This window comes from Rana temporaria, chromosome 1 (genome assembly GCF_905171775.1).
Source record: "Rana temporaria chromosome 1, aRanTem1.1, whole genome shotgun sequence".
Lineage (NCBI taxonomy): Eukaryota > Metazoa > Chordata > Amphibia > Anura > Ranidae > Rana > Rana temporaria.
Genome location: NC_053489.1, coordinates 469,430,670 through 469,449,948, shown reverse-complemented (window position 1 = coordinate 469,449,948; position 19,279 = coordinate 469,430,670). Strand labels below are relative to the sequence as shown.

The window sequence follows — 19,279 nt, the reverse complement described above, 5'->3', positions numbered from 1 at the left end:
TCAAGTCGACGCATGCTTGGAAGCATTGAACTTAATTTTTCTCGGCTCGTCGTAGTGTTGTACTTCACCGCGTTTTGGACGATCGGAATTTGGTGTGACAGTGTGTATGCAAGACAGCTTGAACGGAATTCCGTCAGAAAAATCCGTCTGAGTTTATCTCAATGGAAATTCCGATTGTGTGTACGGGGCATTAGAGTGCCAATAGGAGGTACTGTTCTAACTGTTCTAACAACAGCTGGCAGAGGCTTTTATTTATCCACAATTTTTCTTTTTTACACCTTATTATTTTTGGTTCTATTAGTAATTGATATAAGTGGTATTCTCTAAATACAAGTGATACTTCCTATAATACAGTCCCATAGCCTAGGACAGGGGTGCCCAACCTTTTGAAGGCAGAGGGCCACTTAAAGGGGTTGTAAAGGTAAATGTTTTTTCACCTTAATGCATCCTATGCATTAAGGTGAAAAAACATCCGAAGGCACCGTCCCCCCCCCCCGCACCCCCGTTTTACTTACCTGACCCCTCAAAAGTCCCGCACACGTCCACGTGATCCTCTTCGGCTCCCAGGATGGCCGTTGATTGGCTAGGCTGGACGGATTGATTGATAGCAGCGCAGCCATAGGTTGGTGCTGCTGTCAATCACAGCGGATGATGCGGCGCGCCGGGTGGCGGGGCCGAGTGATACAGTCGGCGCAAAAGCTTTCCACCATGCAAGCTCGCTCACATGAAGGTGGAAAGCTTTTGCGAGGAGGAGCCGAAACAGCCGCCGAGGGACCCAAGAAGACAGGGATAGGGGACACTCTGTGCAAAACGAGCTGCACAGTGGAGGTAAGTATAACATGTTTGTAATTTAAAAAAAAAAAAAAGTTAGCTTTTAGTGTTCCTTTAAGCGACTTAGTAACCAGTTGTGGGCCACAATGATCGAAGTGGGCAGATGACAGGTCTGTATCCAGTCTGCATATGCAAAACAGACACTCTATGGGTCCTCTGATCCAAACAGATGGAAGGGGAGGGATTCACTTCTGTTTTTTTTTTCAAATCGGATTGGAGGTAGGCGGGTGTAAAAGGACAAAAGTCTGCTTACATCTTCTGCTCCATAGAATAGGGGGTCTGACTGGGTTGGACCAATCGTGTGAAAGGGGCCTAAGACTGCTTTTACACTGATGGTCTGCGGTCTACCCACACTGTGGGTGCGGCGCAGTGTACCTGAGGCTTTCCCGGCAGTTAGCTGCACTTTGCCATAGACGTCTATTATATCCTGCAAGTGTGGTGCACTTTCTGAAAAGTCGCTTGCTTCTTCTATGGCGGGCTTCATTCACAACACTGATGCTCTGGGATGGCAGGTTGGCAACCTGCAATCTGGGTTTGCCAACCAGCCATCCCAGAGCAGGAGGTCGTTGGCCACATCAGAGGGCTCTGTGGGCCACTGGTTGGGCACCCCTGGCCTAGGATGTCAGGGCAGTCCTCTGCTCCTCCATACTCCTCCCCCATCCCATCTTCAAGCTAACAGATTGGCTAGAAGCATACATTGTGATCAATGTATGCCTCAAATAAAACACTGAGGGTTTACTACTGCAATGTAAATGGGGTATATTAATTATCAGAAGGTAAACTGAGTGGTGGTCATACATTCAATTATTATCTAGATGACATGCCAGACAAAAAAGTATGCATAAATGCTTGCATGTATACAAGAGCCAAGAGCAGCTGGTAGCAGATGTCCAAGCCCCCTGCATTTCCTATGCAAAGAAAGCCGTTGTGAAAGTTGAACAACTATACTGTGAAAGTAGGCTAATGCATTTCATTTGGCAAAGGTCAGAACTGTTAGTATGTCTTTGGGGGCTTACTATAGTACTGTGGTATGGAGGTTGGGGCAATGCCCAAAGTCTAACTTTTGGTCAGACCTGCTACCCTCACAGCAAATTATATATATATATATATATATATATATATATATATATATATATATATATATATATATATATATATATATATATATATAATGTTGGCCCTGTCTACTAGGTTAATTAGGAGTACTGATACCCTTTAGCCCAAAAAAAAATGCTTCATAAAGGGGCCTCTCACGCAACAGAAAAAGGAGAACCCCTTTATAAACATTAGCCTAGTAAAGGTGTTTTGGCTATGTATATAAGTATATGTAAGTTTATGTAATGCTGCGAATTGAGAAGCGGGGGGGGACGGGACCTTACAAAAAAAATAAGAAATAAAGAAAAATATATATAAAGAAGGGGGGGGGGTAGCCAAATATATATATACTTACAAATTCGTTTTTTTTTTTTTTTTTTTTTTAATTACAAAAAAGGGGGGTTGCCATCGGGGACCTGTGGGCCCTTTAATAATAATAATAATAATAATAATAATAATAATAATAATAATAATAATAATAATAATAATAATAATAAAAAACAAACCTCTGGGCCATTTAATTAAAAAAAAGATATATATATATAAAAAAAAAAACATAAAAAATAAATATATATAAACAAAAATAAAGGGGGGTTGCCATCCGGGCCCCTTACAGGTGTACTGCCTGTACCCCCCTGATGGCGGCCCTGACTATATTACATAATTTGGCCATTCTTTAACAAAGCTTCACATATCTGGCACAGAATATTAACATTTTTGCTTTATCTGTAAAATCATTTTCTTGGAGTACATCACAGGACACAGATGACTTGATATTCATGACTATTTAGTTATGCTGCTTCAGGTGAATGGCCCAAAAAAAGGCAAGAGTTCCCACCCACACATAACCTGTCCCAACTCTACTAATCCTCAAGTTTTGTAGAAAAAAAGCAGACACAAGACTGGGGGAATCTCCTGTGATATACTCCAAGAATAGGATTTTACAGGTGAAAAAAAAATCCTAATTTCCCAATTGTACATCACAGGACACAGAGGAATTGATGTTCATGACTACTTGGGATGTCTCAAAGCACTGAGCATTAAGGGTGTGCAACATAGCAACAATGCCAACACTCTTAAAACCAGAACAGGGAGAACCCCCTACAAACAGCCTGCAGGTCCTTCCACCTAAAACTGTGTTCCATGGAGGATTGAACATCTGCCTGAAAGAACATATAAATGTGTGAAAGAAGACAACTTGAATAATAGAAGCTTGATGCTGAAACACCCAGGAATCACTGACACTCCTGGTGGACTTGTCCCTGAAATTAGCTGAGGAATCCATTAGAAATAGTGGATTGAGAAGCAGTCTGATACTTACAATAACCCTCGGAAAGAACAAAGTGAGGACCAGACTGTTGAAAAAAAGCTGTAGATTTCAGATAAACTTAAACAGCTCAAACAATATCCAAAGTGTGAAGCATTTTTCCTTAGGATATCTAGGTTTTGGAAATAAGATGGCAACACAATGCCATGACTCAGGTATAAACCACCTTAGGTAGAAATAAGGACCGAGGCCTCCATTCCAGCTTATCCTAGTACAGAACCAGGAAATAATTCCCTGGTGGAATATGCAGCCAACTCGGAGACCCTGCAATTCAGGATAATTGTCAACAAAAGTTTTACATCCTGCACAAAAACTTTAAAGCCAAATTAAACCCATTGATTTTTTAGTTTAAAAAAACAGTTACATTCCCGACAAATGACTTGAATGTAACTGTCACATTGGTTTTGCTCTCAACCAAACTGTCAAACCATCAAATGGCTGGTGTCATAAGTGATCACTTGTGCAGCATTATGGCAATTGAAGATCAAACAGAGGCCAAAATAGCAGATTGCTTGGCTGAAAATTATAGAAGGGTTTAGTTCTGCTTTAACTAGGGAATGACACGCCATAAAATCTCTGAAAACACAACGTCCCAGGCCATAATATGTGCCTTGAGGATACTTAATGCCATACTTAAAAGAGAAGTATGTTTTTTTTTTTTTTAGATTCATATTAACCTAGGTGGATGCAGCATCGTACCAATGTTGCAGCTGTCCCCCCGGCATCTCTGCACTGAGAACCGAGCCACCAAACTTTGCAGAGGGCTCGGTTCTCACTCCTCCCCAAGCAGAGAGCTGCTGACTGTCAGTCAGCATCTCTCCTGCTCTGTTCCTCCACGCTAATTGGAGTGCTGAGCTGTGAAGGGGCAGGGAGCAGCCATCTCAGCTGCTCGCTGAGACTGCCATCAGTCAAGGCACCTAGCGGATCCAGACTTCTGAAGTCGGGATGACGCGGTGCCTCGACTGATTGCAGTGACATCAGCGGAGAGCGGACTTCACACCTCTCTCCTCTGAAAACAGGTCATAGGATTGGAAATGAATTGCACTCCAGTGACTCATAGGAGAAGCACAGCCTAAAAAGCTTAGGCTGGACTTCTCCTTTAATGAGGGTCATCTTGACACCAGACTGGAAAAGGGCTAAAATGCAGCCCATGACATATTGTTGAGGATGACACCTGCAAGCCCCACACCAGGCAAAATCCCTCTAGATCAATTTCTAGCCCTGAGGAGTGTAGAAATGACAAAGTCAGAAACTCTCCTGTCTTTCAGGACATGGGCTTTAGCAGTCATGTCATAAAGCCAGTGACTGTAAAAAGCATAATGGAAGATGTCACCGCAAATACGATCAATCTGGAAGAGCCAATGGCTCCTCTTCCAAGAGATTTAAGATGTCTGTAATCAGAATGATGTCTGATGTGTGTAATCAGAATCACTGGAATGCCTTCTACCTTTATCTTGGGCAAGAGGCTGTGATGGAGATAAGACACAGATCAGGAAAAACTGATCTCAAGGAATCACCAGGACATCTACCACAAACAATTGGTGATCTCTGGTTGAGGATATAAACCTGTCAAGTTTGTTGTTGAATCTGGACACCAAGAGATTCACATCTGGAGTCCCTGCTGCATCAATACTGTGAAAACTTCTGGGTGAATGGCCTATTCTTATGAGAAGACCCCAAATGGGGAAAGACCAGTGTGGAAGAGCCAGCCACATCACTCAAGTTTCAAGACGTCGATCAGCTCTTCAGCTCCTCTGAACTAACAACATTCTTTGAACTAAGAGTTTCTCCAGTACACCTTCTCAGTTGGCATCTATTATCAAGACCTTACAATTCATCTGATGAAAGGATTCATAATAATTCATAAGGTGTCAGCCTAAGCCAGAACATCTACAGGGCACTCACCCTCAGTAGACAATGTCAATATACTTCCTGTGTCTGGATGAAGAAGTGGCAGAACTGTTGCCAGAATGTGCCGATATAGTAGACTACGGAGCCATCAGGAATCTGTAGCTCAGGAGCTCCATTTTAAATGAACTGTGTTCAGGGACCGGAGAAATTGGCACCCATGGAGACACCTATAAGGACATCAATGTGCACAAATACCATGAAAATCTTCATCCATCATGGCGAGTGCACCCAGGGACTTGTCTACCTTCCAAGGGGATCACTTCCCTAGACATGTAGAGCACCCTGCTAGTGAAGTCAACAGATACACTGCACTGGCCAGCACATATTGTAGGCTGCCCCCATTCCTGTATGTGGGGTCCAGGTACAATCCCTCTTGGCCTGCTGGCCATAGTGCTGATCTGGATTCATCTGGATTAAGCACCACAAGGTGTGTAAGGAACAGGCCAGAGTTTACAGGAACAAAGTCTACTACAGAGATCTTCAGAGAGACAAAGGGAGACACATCCATCATCTAAGGACACTAGAAAAAAAACAGTGGCTTAGTGGAACTGGAAGGTATGCCTGGGCAGGGATTCCTGTCTTTATATAACACGTGTCCCTTTACCTGAAGGTGGCAGCATAACCAAGTGGTCATGCATATTAAGACCTCTGTCTCTTGTGATGTATGATTAAGAAAAGTATATTTTACATAAAAAATAACATAAATATTGCTTACAGTGAAATCAAATAAAAAATCCACTGTTGTACTATGGCTTTAGCAAAGTCTATCTGACATTATCTCAAATCTATTCTTCATTATAAAATATGCTTTTCACTACATTAATTAATTTAGGTATACATGAAAGAATAATGAAAGGATATTGTCAGTAAGACCAACATATTGGTTATAACATCAACACACAAATCCATGTGATATTTTACTCTTTATTAACTGAAATGCCTAAGAACAGTTATTTGTATTTCAGTGTTTGCGTAGTAGGAAGCAAGCTGATCTTTAAATAAACTACATATCCTCTTATGATTTTTTTGCTTTCACTATGAAAATTTGAGGCAGGATTTTAGCATTAATGCTATATCATATGCTCTTGAAACAATAATTTCTGTATGAACAGGCCTTCAGGTTAATTCTCTTTATGAATATAATAGAAATAGTTGAGCATCTCTAATACCAAGAAAAGCAAAACAAGTCTGTTACATGCTGCATAGAATATAATAACCTGTTTCTTTAAGGCAGAACTAAAGTATCTTTATTTTTTATTTATTTATTTGTATGCAAACACTCTGAAATTGCATATTTAAATTTGTGCATACTTGCAGAACTGTTACCTTCTGCCTCATCCATATTTTATGTTATCCATATGCCATCTTACAAGGTCTGTTCTATTACTACTTCTTAGCATTGGTGGGAGGTGATAATGGTGGTGATTCTATCTAAGGGAAAGGAAGTAATCATTCCACTCTGCAGGAACTATTTTTTTGCCAGGATTGGGTCAGTAATAAGGGGGTTCTATGTCCACCTTTATCTTTTCACTCTCCTGCTTTTTTTTTATAGTTTACTTGTTCTATATCCACTTAACCCCCGGACCAATATGCTGCCTAAAGACCCAAGGGGTTTTTACAGTTCGGGACTGCGTCGCTTTAACAGACAATTGCGTGGTCGTGCGACGTGGCTCCCAAACAAAATTGGCGTCCTTTTTTCCCCACAAATAGAGCTTTCTTTTGGTGGTATTTGATGACCTCTGCGGTTTTTATTTTTTTCGCTATAAACAAAAATAGAGCGACAATTTTGAAAAAAATGCAATATTTTTTACTTTTTGCTATAATAAATATCCCCCAAAAACATATACACATTTTTTTCCCTCAGTTTAGGCCGATACGTATTCTTCTACCTATTTTTGGTAAAAAAAATCTCAATAATCGTTTATCGGTTGGTTTGCGCAAAATTTATAGCGTTTACAAAATAGGGGATAGTTTTATTGCATTTTTATTTTTTTACTACTAATGGCGGCGATCAGCGATTTTTTTTTGTGACTGCGACATTATGGCGGACACTTCGGACAATTTTGACACATTTTTGACAGCATTGTCATTTCACAGCAAAAAATGCATTTAAATTGCATTCTTTATTGTTAAAATGACAGTTGCAGTTTGGGAGTTAAACACAGGGTCGCTGTAACATTTAGTGTTCACTGTGTGTGTGTTTACTACTGTAGGGGGGTGTGGCTGTAGGACTGACATCATCGATCGAGTCTTCCCTATAAAAGCGATCACTCGATCGATGCGCCGCCATAGTGAAGCACGGGAAGCCGTGTTTACACACGGCTCTCCCCGTTCTTCAGCTCCGGGGAGCGATCGCGACGGAGCGGCTATAAACGAATAGCCGTGCCATCGTCCCGGATCGCTCCGCGAGGCTTACCGACCGCCGCATGTAGCGGGGGGGGGGGGGGTCCCGATCAGACCCCCCACCCACATCAAGCAGAGCACGTACAGGTACGTTGATGTGCCTGTCCGTGCCATTCTGCTGACATACGTGAGGAGGTCGGCAAGTGGATATTAGAGGTCACAAAAAGGTATCATAAGGTTAAGGTTAATAATACAAGATAATGCGACTGCAGGTACAGAAATATAATAAACAAATCACAGGTTACATGGTGCAGACCGAGTAGACATGCAGTGTTAACAAGTGGTATCAAGCGTGTGTCAAGAACACTGAGATGTACAATGGTGTGTTAAATAGTAAGGGTGACATCAGGATTGCAGTCCAAACAGGAATTTTAGGAGAAGAACAGGGGTAACTAATGCACAATAAACACAGAGAAAACAATAAGACTAGTATGCCTAATTGGGGAGTTAATGTGAGTATAAAACAATTGTTTAGCCAGGTGCACCAGAAAGTGGTAAAATGCTTGTATGAGTGATTTATCAGTGCAATCATTTGTTTGATTGAAAATCTGAGGTTTATATCTTTAAAGGTGTTGAGGAAGCTTGGTTGTTGTGTAGAATCCTATAATCTAGCGTTATTCAGTTTAGCAGCTAGTAAGAGGTGAGTTACAAAAGTTCTGGACGAAGAGGGAAAATTATAAATTCCCAAATGTAGCAAGGCAAGTGCCGAAGAAACTTTCTCAGGAGTAGCTGTAATATCAGAGTCCATGGATACAATTTTGTTCCAGTAAGAGCAAAGGGATTTGCAGAACCAGAAGATATGGTAGAGAAAACACATCTCTCTGTACTTTCTCCAGCCCTTAGAGCAGGGGTCTCAAACTGTCGGCCTTCCAGCATGTCTTTGCCTATGGGAGTCATGCTTGTAACTGTCAGCCTTGCAGTGCATCATGGGAATTTTAGTTCTGCAACAGTTTGAGGACCATCAGTTTGAGACCCCTGCTTTAGAGGGACATGAGTGATTGAATTTGGAGATTTTGTAAAAGGTGCCATGTACAGTATGTATTATGTTTTTAAACTTCCCAATGGTTTGTTCATCAAGATGCTCTACAAGTGCAGGATATTGCTAGTTTCCAAGGTTGATCATACTGTATATTCAAGATCCAGCTAATTTTCTCATTTAATCAATGTGATTTTTAGATCAAACAGCTGTTGTTAAGTATATTATAGAACAGAGAAATCCGCTTGGGGCTAGAGAAGAATGTGTATATTGTGTTGATCATAAAAAATGTCATGGTCCAGCTTATGTTTTTCTTCAATTCAGGCACATGTCCAACAGGGACTATAAAAATCCAGATTACACACAGCACATCCCATACTTATAAGAGACATCATTGCCAAAGTCTTCAGCATATCCAATAACAACAACCAAGTGTACACACACAGGAAACAGACAATGGTCCAGTGTGCATTTAGAGAAGAATTGATCTAAGTAGCCAGAAGCAGGGACTGAAAATTCTCTGTGGAGAGGATCAAAATATTTAACACCTTGAGAGGGAAGTAGTTTGATTGTGGTGATATCATGAAGTTTACAGGAAGTTAAACCAAGACTGGGGATAAAGAGGTGGTTCATTGAATAGACACGCATAATAATTGGGATAGATGGTTGCAAATGTGTGTGTCATCCCACACTCTGAGAGTTGCTTTGATGTATGGGTAATGGGAAAACCTTGTTTAATGATGAGAAGTAGTTGAGGATCATGTTCACGAATTAAGGAGAATTCTGTACGTGGCCAGATTTACCACTAGAAGGGTTTCACCAGCATTGTATTTGACCTAAGGTTGAAGCTATGTAGTAGATGGAGAGTCCCATCCTTTATTTATATTTGGTGGAAAAGGGACACCTAGGTCAGTTACAACTCCAAATGTAATGCCGCGTACACACCATCACTTTATGTGATGAAAAAAAATGACGTTTTTAAAAACGTCACTTTAATTGACTGTGTGTGGGGGAAAACGTCGTTTTATGTCTTGTAAAAAACGACCAAAAAAAATTGAAGCATGCTTCAATTTTATGTGTCGTTTTTCAAAAGTGCACTTTTTACTTCACAGAAATTGACCGTGTGTAGCAAAAAACGTCGTTTTCTAAGACGTTTTTTCATCCACGCATGCCCAGAAGCTACTTATGAAGTGAGCTTCAATGGTAAAACGTGGTGGAACGTAACCTCACTTTGCTAGAACATTGTGAGAAAACGATGGTGTGTAGGCAACTTCGTCTTTGAAAATTGAAGTTTCAAAAACGTCATTTTTTACTTCACAGAAAGTGTCGTTTTTTTCCATCACATAAAGTGATGGTGTGTATGCGGCATAAGGGTTGATTGTTCCTTGTTATGAAGAGAAAATTAGGCTGGTAAAGGAATAAAATTGTTCTAAATAAATAGAGCAATTTGGGGAGTTTTGATCATTTTGAAAGTCATTATTCTGCCAGCTCTAGACTGTTCACAATATTGTAAGCTATGAAGTTCTTGGGGGTAAAGGGGATAGAACTTTTCTGTAGTTAAGATCAAATATCTGCAAAGCTGAGGAGAGATGCTCTATACAAAACAACGTAATAGCTTCACTAGCCCAGACAGAGGCCTAGTACCTGAGACTTATTTGCATTGAGTTTGTAGTAACAGTCCTCACTAAATTTAGATTGTATAGTGTACAGAGAATCATAAGGGTTAGTGAGCATCAGGATGGCATCATCCACAAATATTGGGATTAGATCTCATATGTTTGGCAAAGGTCACGGGGAAGAGGGGGCATCACTGTCACGTGCATTAGTAATTGTAAGGGCATCAGAAGACCCTAGCGGAAGGTGCCCAGTATGAGGAACTAATTGTTGAGTTTATCAGACCTGAGAGAGTAATATTTTTGGTAGACCTCTCTCAAGAACCCCTTATTTACTCTATTAACCACTTAAGGACCGCCTCCTGCACATTTACGTTGGCAGAATGGCACAGCTGGGCACAGGCACGTACCTGTACGTCCCCTTTAAGTGCCCAGCCGTGACTGCGGGACCCGATCACCGCCGGGGTCCCACGATCGGTCACAGGAGCTGAAGAACGGAGAGAGGTGTGTGTAAACACACCTTCCCCGTTCTTCACAGTGGCAATGTCACTGATCGTCTGTTCCCTGATATAGGGCAAATGCATGTTGACAAGGGGAGTGTAGAGGAGGGCGGGGAGTCTACTGACTTCATGACTCCACCCACAGAGATCCAGACAACAGATCCACCCACAGAATCTGCAGTTTTTCCGTTCTTATAACAGACAGAGGGGAAACATTTGACAGGTAAGGATACATGCAACAAACAATCTTGCAACAAATAATGGCTTACCACATGCCCACATATCCACAGGTTTCCCATATGGGTCTTTTCGTAAAACTTCTGGAGACAGGTAACCTGGAGTTCCAGCAAAGCCTATGAAACAATACAAATGAAAAACTCTTTCAAGGCAAAATAAATGAAGAGTAGCCATCAGGTGCCAACGTGGAAAGGACAAATTGTAAGAAAGAGTTACAAAAGGAATTCACTGTTAACTAAAGCTCACATAACATATTGCCTATGGTTTTCTAGAGGCCAACTGGGAAACTTGGAAGTTATCAAGATAAAAGTTCTAAGATCTGATGAGATCAAAATTAAACTTTGTGGACATCAGACCAAATACTTGTGTTTGGCGTGATCTTAACTTACCTCCTACAGCTAACCCTAAACCACACCCCTACCATGAAACATATTCCTAAGCTACCCTTGAAAATAAAAAAGTCTAACACTAACTATTCTCAAAAACATTCCCTTCCCTCTCCTCCTACCCATTACCCTGCATACCCTGTTTAAAAAAGATCTGCAAACTTACCTTTTTTTTATTTTGTCCAGTCTGGTGACCTGGTCCCACAGCTCTGGCTCCCCTGTGTAAGGAAGTGGTCAACAGCAGCTGTGAATTCTGGAAGCCATGACGGGCTCCAATGACCCAGCCATTGTTGGCACTTCCTCCTCTCCCCTGCAGCAGATGTTCACTAACACAGGGGAGCCGGAGCTGCAGGATCACGAGAGTGGATTAAAAAGAGGCAAGTACACAGCTTTTTGTATGCAGGATAGGTAGGAGGAGAAATAGGGAACATTTTTAAGTATAGTTGGTCTTAGACTTTACTTCCACATTAACATGTAATCCCCAACACTTAACTTTACATTTAACTCTTATGGCCCTTTTACACATGCGGACCATATGTCCGTGTTTCATCCATCCGTTTTCAGATAAAAAACGGACATACATGTATCCCTATGGGATTGTGGATGTCAGCAGATAAACTTCTGCTGACATCCGATCTCATCAGTCTCCGCTATGCTCAGTTTCTGCAGATGGACTGCGTATCGGATCAGATGAACACGGACAGACGGTCCGTGTTCATCTGATCCCCCCATAGAGGAGAGCGGAGATCTGACAGGGTGGTCCCTGGACAATGTGTAGGGACCGCCCTGTCATCGGCCAGCTCAGCGGGGATCAACGAATCGATCCCCGCTGATGTTAAAGGAACGGATCCTCACGGGATCCGTACGTGTGAAAGGGCCCTTAACCACCCTAATATCTTTTATTATCTGTTTAGGTCTGCATTAATGAACTGTATATTGCACCTGGAAACAGATACAGTACATCGCTAGGTATGTAACTTACTGGACATGTACATGTGTAAAAAGTATGTCTATGAGATTATATACAGATTATGTGAAGATGGCTAGGATTTGTAAGACTTGTTTATGTTGGTGTGGTCAGTTAGTAATTATGAGAGTGTATTTAAAATGTTTTAGAGTGCTTTCACACTCCAGCGACCAGGCGTCGGCGGTAAAGCGCCGCTATTTTTAGCAACGCTTTACCGTAGTTTTCGCTGCACTTTTTGACAGCTAGCGGGGCACTTTCACCCCCACTATCGGCCAAACAAGGGTTAAAATTGCCCGCAAAGCGCCTCCAGTGTGAAAGGGATCTTAGTGTTTTTGAGAGCTCAAATGGTTCCATCTACTGAACAGGTTTTCTATGAATTTAAGGGATTTTTTGAAAGATCGTGTGGGTTTTTAATGGACAGCTAGCTAGTAAATCATCTATTTATCTAGTATAGCTTCTGCATTCTATAGGGAGATTGTCAAAAATCCACAATGTACTGGCAGTGAGAATAGGTCATAAAGAAAACAATTTTTACAGGTTGCTTATAAGGCCTCATGCACTGATATATTGTAAAAAGCTGTGTTTTTTTAAACCAGTTTAGCAGAGTCAGGCAGCCTTTGGCCGTTTATTCCATTGGCCAGAATTTGAATTTATTCTGACTATTAAAATAAATAAATACTGAAGTGTTAAATGCATAGAGCGTTTAAACGTGTTTAGTCACGTTCAGACGCAGACGCCTTTTTTCTGCCAAAACTGTGCTGCTCTTGGACGCTCTGGTAGTGTTTTTTTGTTCTTCCTCAATCCTCCTGCCACTAAATGCAGCTAAAAGTCTAGGGCCCGGATTCTCCAACGAGTTACGCCGGCGTATCTCCAGATAAGCCGTCGTAACTCTGAGTCTGAGCCGTCGTATCTATGCGCCTGATTCTTAGAATCAGTTACGCATAGATTTGTATTAGATCCCACCGGCGTAAGTCTCTTACGCCGTCGTATCTTAACTGCATATTTACGCTGGCCGCTAGGGGCGTGTACGCTGATTTACGCCTAGAAATATATAAATCAGCTAGATATGCTAATTCACGAACGTACGCCCAGCCGACGCAGTACAGATATGCCGTTTACGTTAGGCTTTTCTCGGCGTAAAGTTACCCCTGCTATATGAGGCGTAGATGCGGCGTACCAATGTTAAGTATGGACGTCGTTCCCGCGTCAAATTTTGAAAATTTTACGTTGTTTGCGTAAGTCGTTCGCGAATAGGGCTGGGCGTCATTTACGTTCACGTCGAAAGCATTGGCTTCTTGCGGGTTAATTTGGAGCATGCGCACTGGGATACTTTCACGGACGGCGCATGCGCTGTTCGTAAAAAGCGTCATTTACGTGGGGTCACAGTAAATTTACATAACACACGCCCACATCTACCACATTTGAATTAGGCGGGCTTACGCCGGCCTATTTACGCTACGTCGCCGCAACTTTGGTTTGAGAATACGGCACTTTCCTGTCAAAGTTGCGGAGGCGTAGCGTAAATAGGATACGTTACGCCCGCACAAAGATACGCCATTCTACGTGAATGCGGGCCTAGGTGTGCATGGACACATAGGCTAACATGCAGGGGAGTTTAGAGGCAGGAAAATGGCCCTAATAGTAACTGTAAAAAACGTCCAGTGCATGAGGCCTAAGAGAAAAATGTAGATCGGGGGAGGGAGATGAACACAACTAATGCTTATAATTGGGTTGCCTTCCTAGTATAGTCAATATACTGGGTATCTGTATTTTTTCACTTTACACAATACAATACACAACATATATAGTACAGCCATATTGTATTGTTATGCATTATTTCTATCTACCACGTTTTAGAAAAGTATACAGATGTCAGTGGTAAAGGGATAAAAAGTACTTTTGAATGTAACAATACCGAGATCATTCAATTCATATTCAGGCAAAGTTTGTAAAGTGCTGCCTGCCAAATGAGTTTGCTGAATGGTAAATATGCACACAAGATGACTCATTGGCTTCTGGCTTACAACCAGCATGCAAGGAACAGAGGATAGGGAGAGATTGTGGAGACTGCCTATCTCAGTTAAAAGGGATTTTTCAGCTACAGCTATGTCATTATTCCACAGCTGCATAAAATAAGCTAGCACATACTAAAGGGCACTGTAATGTCATAATAGGCTTAAAAAAATAAAATGCCAGTCACCTTGCCAGAAAACGCTGTATAAAAAAAGCTCATATTTTGAATTTTTGTGCCCTTGTTGATCAGCTTTTAGGAGCATTATAAGCGCTTTTACAACAAAACATTAGGAGACATTAGGCGTATATAGGCCTAGATTCACAAAGCACTTACGCCGACGTATAACAAGTTACACCGACGTAAGTGCAAATGTGCGCCGTTGTATCTGTGCGCCCGACCCACAAACAGATATGCACCTAAAACCAGGCTACACCCCGCCGACGTATCTTGCTTACGCCGGCGTAGGGTGGGCGTACATTTAGGCTGGGAGCATGGTGCCTCTCCCATTGATTAGCCATTCAAACATGCAAATGAGGGAAATACGGCGATTCACGAACCTGCGTGCGCCCGACGCAGTCTACGCGAGGTGCGCGTAAGTTGTACGTTCGGCATAAAGTTATTCCCCATAAAGGAGGTGCAACCCAGCAGCAGACATGCAAAGGTCTGCACCAGGGAACACAAGCCGGCGTATTTTATGTTGGATGTGTGTCTGGCTGGGCGTAGGTTACGTTCACGCCGTACGCAGTGATCCAGCGTAGTTTAGGCAGTAGTTCCGATGTGGTTGTGAGCAGGGGCAGGGGGATGCATCCACGTCACGGTGCATGCGCAGTTCATTATACATCTCTCTCTGGTGCTCGGCCCATCATTTGCATGGGGTCACGCCTCATTTGCATGGGTCACGCCTACTTCCACCTACGCCGGCCTGCGCCCTCGAAACCTACGCCACGCTGATGCAGTGTTGGGAGCAATAGCTTGCTGAATGCAATGCTTGCCTCTCTGCGCTGTGTTGGCGTAGCGTACATTGGTTACTCTACGGCAGCGTAATGTGTGCCTTGCTCTCTGTGAATCTGGGCCTTAGAGTTTTTTTCTGTCAGAAAAAAATGCTTTCAAAAATGTAAACCAAAGTATTTTTTTCTGCCTCTAAACGCTGAGCTTAACCTCCTTAGCAGTATTCCCAAGTGTGGCTCGGGATGAATTTTCAGTACCAAAAGCGGTAACCCAGAGCCATCACTCGCGATTGCATCGCAGGATCCAGGCAAAGTTACTTACCTTGTCCCCAGGATCCTGCGATGTCCCCCTGTGTGTGCAGGCTGTCTCCTCCACTCGATCTATCACAGTGGCGAGCTCCGTTCCCTGCGAGCGTCGCGACGCACAGGGACGGAGCACGGTGCCAAATTCAAAAAGTTAAAAACACATAACACATACAGTACACTGTAATCTTACAGATTACATTACTGTATGAAATCATTTCACATCCCTTTTGTCCCTAATGCTTTGTCCAATGCCCTGCATGCACTTTTATATTAAAAATACTGTTCTTTCTGCCTGGAAACTGGAGATTGTCCATAGCAAACAAAAAGTATCCCTTTACGTCAAAAGTGGTTTTAGACCAGCTAAAAAACAGCGATAATAAATTAGAATCGCTTGCAGAATAGAGCGATAGCGATTCGTGGGAAATTCGTTATCAAACACTGCAAGTGACGACAGCGCCAGTTCAGCAACTGAGCAAATTTTAGTGTTTTTGATTACATTATTGAATACATTTTATTATTATTATATTATTATTTGTTATAATTATTTATAGTTATTTATTATATTATAATTTATGATGTTGTGTTTCAAATTTTATCATACCCGGGATGTCTACTAAACTCTTGTTTGGACATATTTAAGTGAGTTATTCCTAAGTGAGTTATTCCTAAGAATTACAAGCCTACAATATAAAACGCCAAATTTCCATGTAAAACAATTGTACCGCTTTGAGCATCAAAAATATGACATAATCATATGGCCAGGGAGGTTAAAAATGCCTCTAGACTACCTAATATGCATGAACACATAGGATAACATTAGCTGCTTCTAAAGACATTTAAAAAAATGCTAAACACCTCTAGAAGTACCCAGTGTATATGGACCCTAAAAGCAATTTCACATGCATTGCCAGTAGTGTAGTTTCAGGCCTCGTACACACGACAGAGTTTCTCGGCAGAATTCACAGAGAAACTCGGTCAAAACCCGGATTCTGCCGAGAATCTCTGTCGTCTGTACAGTTTTGGCTCGATGGAGCCGCCGAGGAACTCGACGAGAAAATAGAGAACATGTTCTCTATTTTCTCGTTGTCCTCTAGGAGAAGGCGGCCCGCCGAGCTCCTCGGCGGCTTCATCCCAAAACTCGACGAGGAACTCCAAGCACGTCGAGTTCCTCTGTCGTGTGTACGGGGCCTCAGACTCTGGAGCCTTTTTACCTAAGCATCCAAGGCATATATATATAAAATAAATATGAATTTGACGTAATACAGAATCCATACTTAGACCTATTTGTCAGCGTGGTACCTCATTTACATTTTTGGGAAAACATTATGCACATTCTTCTGCACTCTGCCTCATGCAATTAAGTATATACATATCACATGATGCAGAACATATTAGAATCTGGTTGTCATTTCCTTTACGAGAGCAGCAGGCTGACAAGTAGGTCTGGATGGATAAGAGGTATTTGGACATTTAGGGTCAATGTGCTTTGATAGATGCCTCCAAAACCACAGTCTCCAAATGATTACCACACTTCTAAAAGCATTTGCTAATAAAGAAAAACAAACAAAAATATGCCGTCTGCACAAGAAGATCTTTAGTAAAAGAATGTGGTTTTAATGTATATATCGCTTTCTCTTTTAAAACATCATATGTCACTGGGTCCTGGATGAGTCAGGCTACTACTTGACCACATAACCAAGCATATTTCTCATACCCAAGTGTCTGCGTTATTCCCACCCTTTAATTTGGTTATGGCCTGTGGGCAGCTCAACAGACAAAAAATATTGACTGAACTTGAATCAGTAAAACAAAATGCAAATACTCACCAAACCATGCTTGCTGGTCTCCTTGAACTTCAATAGCTAGACCAAAGTCTGCAAGTTTTACTGCTGCACCTTTTGATTTGCTAGCTAAGAGCAAATTTTCAGGCTTTAATTTAAAAAGAAATGGGAGTAAAAAATGTTATTAGAGAAAAGAATCCATACAGATCAATACATGTATCTATTACTGTAAATGTCATGTACGATATGTGGTTTCAACGGGAATGTAATGTTCTTCACACTTAAATTTGTTGGCGATTTCTACAGTTAATTATAATTCCCTAAAAAAATATTTAGTTTGCTTATTACATTCTATAAAATAATCACAATAACTAGAATTGCATGCATAAACCAAACCTAAAATAGAGTAGATCTCAAGGGGGCTTATTCAATAATGTAATGCAAATATCAGTGAAGACATATGAAAAACATTTTACCCATAGCAGCCCATCAGATTTCTGTTATTGCAGTCAGATAAAGTAAGTTGATTTCTGACTGTATGCTATTTGAACTGATGTAAAGTTTAGAGCATTTGGAAATAAAATGTATTATTTATGAAGTACAGCTGTGAACACCACTGTGCTCAAAGTAAATTTTTTTGACAATCCATTTTTCTGTTGTTTTGTGTTATAATTATTTTTTGACTACTCAATACAGGTTATAAATTGATATATAGCTACTAAATACACACAATATGTTGAAGCCAATAAATAATTTAATTCAAGCTTAGTAGAACGTATACCTTAAATGAGAACAGGTTTTTGTGCATGTTAATTTACCCCCCAGGCTGGCTACATTAATTTTGGTAATATTTACAATATGGCAAATTATGCAATCTACTCTAAGTACAGTCATGCTCACATACATTTTACACAACACACAATAGCATGGGGAAAAGTAAGCCTTAATATGAATATGTTGTGCATACATGGGTCCGTTTTTTGTTAAAAAATTCAAAGTAGATTAATTATTCCTCCCAGCTGTGTCGTATTCTGACAAGCGGGGAGACTTCCGTGCCGTCAGAATACATAGATCAGCACTGCAGTCTATAGCCTGCTGCGCTGGTTAAGCAGATTTTTTCCAACAGGGTGGTTGAACAGATGTCGACCGCTAGACTGACTTCTGTCCATCCACATGTGGCCATACATGTACCAGTCCGTGCTGAACTGGTCGAATTATGATCAATGTATGGCCAGCTTTAGTGACTTGTCTTCAATAACAAAAAATCAATTAAAACATTACTCAAAACTCTATTCAGTTGAATGATGATACTATCATATTTGCCTAAGGAGTGTCACTTTGCAAGTGTGCGGTTTTCAGTAAATGTACTTCCATCACAGCTCACACTGGTAAATTCTATATGGAGTCTTGTCTAATACTGACTAGCATAGCAATGTGAGCAGTATAAAGCAGAGGTTAACAAAAACTCAATATTGCTGCTGCTTCACAGCAGGTAAAGCCAAAATTCAGCCAAAACGTTCAATTTTTTTGACTTGGCAAGAGTTGGATTGCATAAATCTCTGTCAAATTTTTATTTGTGGTCTATCCCTCACTTTCTGTCTGGACAGAAAATCTTTAGCCTCGTACACACGATGAGAATATCAAACGAATGATTGTCTATTTTTTTGTTTTTTTGCATGCTAGTTTCATATTGAAAAGGAAGAAGGGGATCTTAGTTTAAAGTTTAAAGACTAAACATAAGGCGTAAAAGACGAACTTAGGGGAAGGGGGCACTTGGGGTGGGGGGGCACTATAAGGGGATACAACGTTTTGTCCCCTTGTTCTTTATTTACTTTCCTTTTTTTTGGCAGACATCACAAAGCAAAGTTTGTGATGGTGATTACTATAGGAGATACCAGAGGTGGCAGCCTTATTTTTTTCTTGATCGGGGGGTGGGGGTTTCCCCCTCTCTCCCCTCCTCCCCTCCTTTTTTTTTCCTTCTCCCC

General features: G+C 41.3%; 1 protein-coding gene across 10 annotated transcripts in view; it reads right to left on the bottom strand.

Annotated features, from left to right (window-relative positions):
• The window catches only part of CAMK2D (calcium/calmodulin dependent protein kinase II delta), a 373,137-nt gene that overhangs the window by 97,085 nt on the left and 256,773 nt on the right, over positions 1-19,279 (bottom strand). For all 10 annotated transcript variants that reach the window (XM_040328664.1, XM_040328594.1, XM_040328611.1 and 7 more), the window contains exons 7-8: positions 17,340-17,442; positions 10,926-11,009 (exon numbers count right to left, since the gene is read on the bottom strand). In XM_040328664.1, coding sequence (XP_040184598.1) covers positions 10,926-11,009; positions 17,340-17,442 — 187 coding nt within the window. The remainder of the gene's footprint in view (positions 1-10,925; positions 11,010-17,339; positions 17,443-19,279) is intronic.